General features: G+C 40.2%; 1 protein-coding gene across 1 annotated transcript in view; it reads right to left on the bottom strand.

The window, feature by feature from the left end:
- Positions 1 to 8,301: 8,301 nt before the first annotated feature.
- LOC117938037 (ankyrin repeat and SAM domain-containing protein 6-like) overlaps positions 8,302 to 10,231 on the bottom strand; it is an 11,967-nt gene continuing 10,037 nt past the window's right edge. The window contains exons 16-18 of the mRNA XM_034862361.1: positions 9,743 to 9,859; positions 9,069 to 9,165; positions 8,302 to 8,942 (exon numbers count right to left, since the gene is read on the bottom strand). Of these exons, the coding sequence (XP_034718252.1) occupies positions 8,893 to 8,942; positions 9,069 to 9,165; positions 9,743 to 9,859 (264 nt within the window). The 3' untranslated portion in view covers positions 8,302 to 8,892. The remainder of the gene's footprint in view (positions 8,943 to 9,068; positions 9,166 to 9,742; positions 9,860 to 10,231) is intronic.

Here is a 10,231-nt window from a genome sequence, read left to right on the forward strand (position 1 = left end):
GATCCTCACTGTGGGCTCATTCTCAGAACACACAAGGGTTAAAAGAAACAATATTCCAAACATCCGTACATAACATAAAACAACAATTCATTATATAGAGTACCAGTCATAAGTTTGGACACACTTTCTCATTCCTTTGAATTGTGAAGTGTGTCTGGTACTGTATAAAGATAGATGATTTATTTTAAATTAGATTATTTCTAAGTACTGCGTCCATCAGGGGTCATTTGCTGTGACAGGTGGAGGTGGGAATGTGAAAAAGTCCTAATGTCCTGTGAGCACGGTCAGTGGCAGCAGCCAAAGCTACAGGGAGCTTTAGTATCAATGCAAATCCGCTGGCAGCAGTCCCCGAGCGGCCTTCCCGATTAGCCTATAGGCTTAAAGCCCTGCCAACTCTACTGGGAGGGACCTTCGCACGCGAGCCTGTGTGTATGTGAGTGCATGTCTGCGGCCACTGTGTGTGCTCGCAGCAGGTGTGTTGGTGTGCGTGTGTGGTTTAACACACATTTTAGAATAGTGACCACATAGCCAAATAGGACATACTGGAAGCCATCTGCCAGCTGCTCTAGTGTGGCTTTCATTGATTATGATGTCTGTGTCAGCATCAGCATGGGATTTCAAGGGACTTGCTGAGCTGTGACATGACAAGTCTGATTCTAATGGACATCCATAATTGATAGGACGGTCGATATTGGAAAGACAACTTCAAACATAACTAACACAAAGTACAGCAAACACGCGCACAACTACGTGGATGTACATCAGCAACCTTGTTATCAGTGGGGGATTGTAACTAAGTACATTTACACTAGTACTGTACTTAGGTACCTGGACTTTACCTGAGTTTTGTTTTTTCATGCCACTTTCTACTTCTCCTCTGCCACATTTCAGAGAGAACTTCAGAGAGAACTATAGTAACTTTTACTGTACTCCATTCATCTGACAACTTTAGTTACTAGCTATTTCACACATTAAGGTTTTTGCACACAAAACGCATGGAGCTTATGAAATTGCTGTTTTATTATAAATTAAACTACCTAACAATATCACGGCGTACAAGTCCAGTTTCTAGGTTTCTAAAATGTGAGGATTTTTCTCCATTGATTACTTATACCTTTAAAAATGTTTGCTCATTTTGGGCCTTTATTTATATAGATACAGCTGAAGACATGAAGGGGGAGAGAGGGGGGGATGACATGCAGCTGCATCGAGGACTGAACTAAACCTCTATACTGTGTATGGGTGCGTATTAACCCATACATCTCGCAAGATTAAAACGTGCCGAGATTTCTCGTCGAGGTGAAAAGTTGTCTCGTGAGGCGATGTGATGTCAGCGTGATGGAGCGTGAAATTACTATTGAAGATCCCCCTGCCACTTTTAAATCATTTGTGTGGCAACATTTTACTGCATATAATTCAATAAAATAGTAAAAAAAAAAAGTTAAATAACATTCATCATTAATAGTTGATTTCAAAATGCACCTAAATTGTTTAGCATTTTGTGATTTTTCAGTTGAATAAAAAAACTATTTTCCATTCATATATTTCATCGAGGATTTCTTAAAAAAAAATTTAAAAATCTCGTCTCGTTCTCGTGAACCCAATCTCGTGATGTGTCTCGTGGAGTGGAGTGAGCGTCTCGTCACACCCCTAAGTGCGTATGCTACCAGGCACTATCCATGCACCCACCTTTAATACTTTAAGTACATTTAGCAAAATAAACTAACATACTTTTAGTTAAGTACCATTTTCAGTTTGCATCAATCCATGACAGGGTATTTTTTACAGTGTGGTATTGGTAAGTAAAGGATCTGAATACTCTAAAAACCTCTAAAAGGAAATATGATGTCAACATTTTTGCCCATTTCCTAACACTGGTCGGGCCAACGGAGGTGATGAGCTCACCCACAGATGACCCCGGACTCAGAGGCATCAGGACAGTTTATAGTCCCATAAACACTGCTGCAAAGCAGGAATGCTGTTGTCAGGATTTGTAGAGCCAGAGTGTAATCCATGACAGCAGAAAATAGTAAATGGACATGAAGCAGCTCTAGAGGTCTTGTGAGGTCAGCACACGCACACATACACAGACACACACTCTCCATCATACCGAAACAACAGTTTCAATCTACTTACTTTCACAAATGCTGGAACACACATACCCCATTTGGACAGATTGGATTTATTTTGGGGGACAATGTGGAGATTCGTTTTGCTCACATAAGACTATGAAACTGAAATCAAGGATGCAATGAGACAATAAAGTTGACAGACTGAGTGAAACTATTACAAAAGGTAGGAATGCAGAAAATTATTCATTCACAAATAAATTGGTGTTGTTAAAAGGTTGAATTTTTCGAAATTCTTCAATTAAGGCATAAAGATCAATTTCTAAAAGATGTTTTTTTTATTCTTTTTTTTAGTCAACTTAAGCATGGGTTCCTATACTCATGAGCAGAACAGTATAGAAGTTATTAGTCACTATGGATAAAAGACTCAGCTAAATAACATGTAATGTAATGTAACTGCTCCTTAGTATATTAGTCCTATAGCAAAGATATGGATTAGCTCATAACGAATCACTGAAAAGACTTTCAATATTTAAGTCTAATGAACAGCTGAATATTGTTAGGAATTAAGTGCGCACCTATCTTCAAAGAAATCATAATGTGCCACAACTTTCACTGTGTGATAGGACTGTGATACCCCTTCTATGGTAATATTAATAATAACTTTTATTTATGTAGTGCATTTCATGAAACCCAAGGACACTCATTTACACTCTGGATGATGTGGAATGAGGTGTGAATTCAAAAATACATGAGATAAGAAGTGTCATCAAATCAATATTCCATAGGTTTTTCTGATCATATCAGTAATTTTCTCATCGCATTCTATCTTACAGCGACATCTAAGATTGTGCAGTTGTTTTGAGCAAATGAGGGTTACATTTTACACTCGTGCTTTCCTGTCACGTGTTAGTCCCTGTGTCAATCGGTTTAAGAGAGAAAATTGTGTTACTGGATAATCTTTTGTTGACATTTGGATTTGGATTTTTCCAAAGGTCATTTTATGTTCAGAAGAAGGGTCGAATGGATGTTGACTTTCTTCTAGGCTCTCTACGATCCGCTCCATCCTGTTTCTGTGGATCTGTTTCTATCTGTGTGTGTAAGTATGTAGTACACCGAAAAAGAGAGGGGGGGACAGAGGGATGGCGAAAGGGCCACAGCGTTGCGAAACACCCGGGATGCTGGGAAATCCTCGGAGCAAATGAGTCCCTTTTGCGAGGATGACTGTTGACAGTGGAATGTAAAATCAGGCAGCCACTGTTTGTTTGGACACACAATATGCAAGGCCATCATAGTTGGGCAAGCTGGTTATTATTATTTTTAACTTTTATTTATCTACATTTATCCAGGTAAGTCCACCTGATCACATTCACACAGATCCACATTCATACCTGGAATCTGCCCAGTACAACCACAGTCTCATCTGATGCCACTGAGCAGCTCCACTGGAGCGGTTGGGGGTTAAGGGCCTTGCTCAAAGGCACCTCAGTGGTGATGATGAGAGAGGGACCAGCGCTGCTCTGTCATTTTCCTCAGCCAGATTTTATCCTGTCGGTCTGGGGATTAAACCGACAACCTCTCCCCACATTACTGGATGTACTTTAGCTTTAATTAGAATAATTAAATTTGAAAAAGTTGGATGGATGTGTCAATCCTGCAAAAATCCCTGGTACCCACTAAATCACAGAGTCTGAGAGACCGAGCATCACCAGACACACACACACACACACACACACACACACACCCCCACACATACACACGCACACACACACACACACACACACACACACTGTAGTAAAACCATTGCCCTACGTGATGCACATCTGAAAAACCGCACTGGCTTGTACAGCCAGAGGCCAATGGCCACAGAGTGAATTTGATGGTAATGGCACCCAAGCTTTTGGAGAAGACTACCGAATGCTCGGATAATCCACTATAGTTGGCAATTTAGGCAAAATGTGTCACCACTGTCACCCCAATCCCAAACGGACACACCTGGCCGAGCACAGCTCCACCACAATCCATTAGGTTAGTACTTAAAAGGGGCTGTACCCGACATTCAGAACAATGATATAGTTAAGATATGGTGGAGTAGAGAATGAATTCACACTCCCTCAACCAGTTAGTGGGTGTGAAAAAACGCAGCCCCTCGGTTTTTTCAGTATTTTGAGGATGGCCTCTTAAAATGTTGTTCTAGTTTTTCTTAACAGAACATGAAATACATTGGGGGAAAGTTGACTTGTTTCCAAGGAAAATCAATCAGTCAATTCCCATAATCAACCTTGTACTAGGATAATGTTTCCTGCTGCAATACTTTCTTAGCTGACATTGGGTAAAGGATCTTAAAGGTCCCATGCCTTTTAGAAAATGATGCTCAGATGGGCCATTCTGGAATCTTGCTCCTTATGAGGTCATGAGGGGAAAGGTTACCTCCCCTTTCTCTGCTTTGTTGCCCAGAAAATTTGGCCCACCCATGAGAGAGAGACATCATGGCTTCCAAACAAGCACAATGACAGTTGGTCAAGGCCACACCTCCACCATCCACCTTGCCTCCCCTCTCTCCTCCTCAAAAGCTACAGCTACAGAAATGACACATACTAAGGAAAGCTCATTGTGGGACTGGCTCTAGTGGCTGAAATTCTGCACCACGGCTGAAGTTTGGAAAGAGACTTAAGATCGCACTGTTGCTTGCTCTGGAGGAGACTACTAGAACTGTTGGGTCCTTGTAAATTCTGCAGTGTGTTCTATCTGTAAAATGTCTTGAGATAACTCTTGTTATGAATTGATACTATAAATAAAATTGAATTGAATTGAATAGATACAGTATTAGGGGACCACTAAGGTCTATATAAAAGAGACTTCAGATACAGTATTAGGGACCACTAAGGTCTATATAAAAGAGACTTCAGATACAGTATTAGAGACCACTAAGGTGCAGCACATTTGTGAATTTTGTCAAATATCCCTTTTTTAATTCTAGTCAAATTTCTATTATCTATTAATGGAGAATCTTTCTGAATCAGTTTCTACATCTTTGATTTTATGACCTCCATAATGCACCATGACCGATGTGTGTTGTTCTTCACTACTGCATGACTACTGTACTGACAGCTACAAACACTATCATTACATGTTATTCAATCCAATCAAAACCGTATGTGAATGAAATCAATTGGGAGGAAAATGAATGAGTCACTCCATTTGCTACCCACATGCCACAGCAATGTTAAAATATTCCAAATGTATTTTTCTAATTGTGAACAGTCTTCCACAGCCCTGGAGAGGAAAGCTTTCCTACACTGAGTGATGCTTTTCATTAAACTTGACAGGAACCCTGTCGCCTGCCTGTCGGGCCAGTCTATATCCAGGTCATCGGTAATGATTTCAACCAACGCCAGTGGGATCCTATTCGGTCCTGTTTGAGGATGCTCTATGTTTCTAAACTTTGGTGAAAGTGGTTTGAAGCACTAAATCAACATGTCTTTCAGCTGATCTTGCTCACATGCCAACATGGACAATGGTGTCTCTGCTAAACATGTGTATCTACACACCCAAAAACATGATAAACTTGTTGTACCTTTCTTGGATGTTTGAGCTTCACTGTGTATGTACGAACGTTATTATGTGGCATTATAAACTGTGATGTAGAAACCTCCAGCCAGATACACCAAGAACAGATTTTGTAGAAAGAAGACGTTGTTTCCAAATCAAGAAAATATTTGCATATTTATAGATTCAACTGGGTTTAAATCACTGCTACAATTTATTTGAGTGTTCTGATATTGATTAATATTGAAATACAGAAATCTAAATTTTAATATACACCTTACCACCATGGATGTATAACCCACCACAAACCTGTTTTGGGATTCTTAATGTAAACATTGACCTGGCGCTTTATCAAAAATATTCAATATTGCATCTTGCTTGTACAATTTACAGCATGTGTTCTCTGTTCTCTAATTCATATATCTAAGTAAAATTGGTATTGTAAGTGGAATTTTCCTAACCTCCTTCACACATACAGCCCTAGTTTCAACAAGCGTCAGTAATACTAAAACCTTATCAGATACAAATGATGAAGTTGTATCTGTCTTAAACATGCCTGGAGGGGTCTTTAACGTCTTTTGAGCTAGTAGACAGCTACTTCTGAAATAAACGGCTACACCTGTGGGGGTTTGAAAGTAGAACTATGCAGTTTTTTTGGCTTAGTTTACCCTAACTGAAAAGCTTAGGAGTCATCGGAATGGTTTTTTTTAGTTGAAAAGTGTCTTGAAGGATTGTGTGATATCAGGTCTCGTGATGTAACAAATTGTTTCACGGCACTGCACACGTGCACCCATTCAGGAACCGGCTAACAAGGTAGCGAAGGAGTTTTTCACGCTATCATCATGGATGGGCTAACAAAAAAGAAGCAGAAAGCTAGAAAAGCGTTGACAAAGAGAAAACGGCAGACTGACCGAGGGAGGAGTCAGACACAGGAAAACATAGGATCTGCCAAATATCTATTCTGAAGCTGTGTGTGTGTGGGGGGGCTCTATCGAGAAACCTGCGAGCAAAAAGAAATGGCCACAACCGGGTTGGAAGGAAATTATGGCATAATGGTAAAAGCTAAAACATAATGTTACAGTAGCATGAGTATGAAAGAGTCCCCAAGTTGGAAAACTGACTCTGTAATGTCAGTTACAGGGGTATACACCTAAAGTTTACCCTAGCTAACATTAGCTAACATAAACTTCGGGTCATACCAGACCAGGTAAGGCTACAGAAGCTTCCACTAAATTCTTATCTATTAATCAGTGCTCTCCTAAATCAATTCAGCTGTTATCATAATAACTGTAGATTTTATCATGCTGTGTATAACTGTTGTATATCCGCACTATTCTTTCCTAATTGAAATGGAACTCAGTGTAAATCCTTTCAGGAAGGGCTCACTCTTAATCAATCAAACCTAACTAGAATCAGCTGTTGGAGGCAGTCACCTTCCTGCTAAACCAATCAGAATCATACACGAATTGCAAGGGCCAATCACAGCATCACAACCCTGCTTTGAATCTGTTTCTCCCTTTGCTATCAGCTGTCGTAGGCAAAGAGTGCAACCCTCCACCCCCTCCTTCCACCTCCAGTCCTCTACTCCAGCTGACCGGTCGGAGCCTCCTTCGGTCTGGTCCCCTTCGTCGCCACCCCCGGTGTTTAGATTCCATCGGGGGGTCTGGTTGTTCTTACCCCTATATACATATATGAAAGACTCGTATAGCGATTGAGTCTAATCGCCAAAGACTTTGCACATTTTATTTGAGCTGTACAATAAATCTTATTTGCACATATGCAAACATGTCTCTCCTGATTGAAATACCACATTTCCTCAAATAAGTGAGGTTGAGTTTTATCACTGATGAATTCCACTTTCCATTTGTAACACCACAACGTAATATTTCCTTATTCAAAGGTTACATAGTCTAGCTTTAACGTGACTACTATGGCTGAAGACAAGACCTCATTCAGGGAGTCCCAGAACACGCCGGTAGATTCCAGCTGGGTAATGCAGTGCATCCAGAGAAGGTCACTGCCATCTTGTGGAAGGAAGATGGGTCCACATCACATTTGATTTGGTTTTGTGTAGACGTTTTTACACAAGCAAAGCTGGAACTAAAACCTTGTTTCCAACTATTAAACGTGAGCACCAATGAATAGAGTTTGTATTTATGTTGCATTTCATTTTTGGTTTTATTTCTGTGTCTAGCGATTCAATTCATCATCCAGATTCCATTTTGAAAGCATACACAACATGTTTATTCATCTTACCCGCACACAGTGCCTGGCTAAACAGGATATGGGATCAGTGTTATCTCATATTTAACTAACACATCTCTTGGATTTAAGTGGTAATGTTTTATAAGTGCCTAATATTAAGGAATGATATGTTGACGATATTAGTGATGGAGCCAGATTGCTCAATGCCCCTCCTAATTTATACTGCTCATAAAATGCTCCCAAAAGGTTTTTTGCCAATGTCCTCTCACCTCAAAAAGTAAAAAAAAAAAAAAAGAATATATAAATATATATCACATATATATATATATATATATATAAATATATATATATATATATATATATATATATATATATATATATATATATATATATATATAGCATCATTATCATGTTTATTTATTCATGAGAGCAGTCTTTTACATAGCGGCCCATAAACAAAACACATAAAAGCAGTCCAAGAGACTGACATGTCCCTTTCCCCTCATATTCTTTCCTTTTTGAGTCATTACATTTAAAAGTCTTTTTCACAGTATTACTGGCTAGTGTCTGTTTAATTGTATTTTATTGTTATACTCAGGATCTCTCTCTTCTGTTCTCCCGACTTACTTTACAATACATTATGCTGTACTTCTCACATTCTTTTCAGATAAAAATGAAAATCTCCCTCTCCCTCAGCTGTGTATCTGTGTCCCCCATGACCTGCGTTAGCAGTAGATGAGGTAATCGTATCACAATGGCAAAAACAATATCACTTGTCACACACCGTGGGTTTTGTCAAATAGCAGCAGGGCACTGGACTCAGCCAGCCCTGTCACACCCCCCCTGTTTTAGGATCCATAAGACAAATACTTTGATGCAGTTTGTGCCTGGAGGCAGAAAATCAGGGTCTGGTTGTTTTTTTTGCTGCAGCATCCTCTTGTGTTAACGCCCCAAGTTGTCTGGGACACCGGCATCCATATTATTCATGCCTTGGCTAGAGGTCCACGACATTTTACTCTTATTTTAAGTACCTTTGGTGCACTCCCTGCTGGGCTTCAGGGCTGCTGCGTTACCTTTTGTTGGAGGAACGGACCTGGTGTCTCATCCAACCCGTGGGTGCTGATGATGAAAGGTGGAGGGAGAGAGAGAGAGCGAGGGAGAGAGGCAGATTATAATGTTGTCTTTGCATGTACTACTGCTACAATTTCCCTAGAAGAGCTCTTAGCTCGGTTGTTTGACACTCACAGCGTGGTTCGCCCGGCTGTCGGGGGTTACTGGCGCTGCTATCAAAGGAAGACTGGAAGTTATGGATGGTCTCTTGAAGGATCTGCCTTTCTCGGCCCTGAAGACAACCGACCAACGGTCATTATAAACCATTCTCTGGTATCCACTGTTAGTTGTTCCCTTCAGCAATTTCCTTCCTTGTTCAAAGTGATTCTACCAATCACTGCAAGTTTTTATGATATCATGTTGGGTTAGACTAAACCTAAGCCTAGAGATCCCTGGAAACACACCATTTGAAGTAGGGTTGCACAATATGTTGCTTTTTTTTAAGAGTCACCGCAACATCACCTGGTGCAATACACACATCTGGAAAGGCACTCAGAGTCTTTTAGTGTCAGTAGAAAGAAAATATCAGCAGATTGCTGCATTTAAATGAAACTGTGGTGCCAATTCAATTTGTTCAATGAAAGAATGTTAGAAGTGGTTTCCTTTGGTTTGTTTTAAAATCAACACGCAATTAGTTGTATTTTAGTAGAATACTGAAAGCAGCAGAAAGGCAGAACTGAGTTCACTTTAATATCTGTTTATTTATGGAAAGTAATGCTGTTATCGCGATATTTTCCTCATATCGTGCAGCCCTTACTTGAAGCAACGGTTTCCGTGGCGATGCATGATATATGTTCAACCAAACGCACCTTTCCAGCATTGAGCTCTGATATGGCGGCCAAGATCTGTTGTCTGGGTCCGTCCGTTTTAATGCCCAGCTCCCGCAGGTCACCATCTGTTAGAGTCAGGAATGCCTCCATGTCCACCTCGAAGCAGAGAAAAGAGAAACGCTGGTTCAAACACTGAATGTTCAATGAATTAGACAAACTATGTTCTGTTTATTATGAGCACAGAAGTGTACCTTCCATGCAGTCCTTTCAGGCACTGCAGTTCTAACTTTAATTGTAATTTATTTATTTGAACAGGGACAGTGCACAAAAATATTAATAGATGTCTTGTAATGGGTTGTAGCAAATTGCAAGTCCCTGGGCCCCCCAAAAACGATCCCCCTAAGGCATATATAAGAGACTTCAGATACAGTATTAGGGGACCACTAAGGGTATATAAAGAGACTTCAGATACAGTATTAGGGGACCACTAAGGTCTATATAAAGAGACTCCAGATACAGTATTAGGGG

This window comes from Etheostoma cragini, chromosome 22, assembly GCF_013103735.1.
Source record: "Etheostoma cragini isolate CJK2018 chromosome 22, CSU_Ecrag_1.0, whole genome shotgun sequence".
Lineage (NCBI taxonomy): Eukaryota > Metazoa > Chordata > Actinopteri > Perciformes > Percidae > Etheostoma > Etheostoma cragini.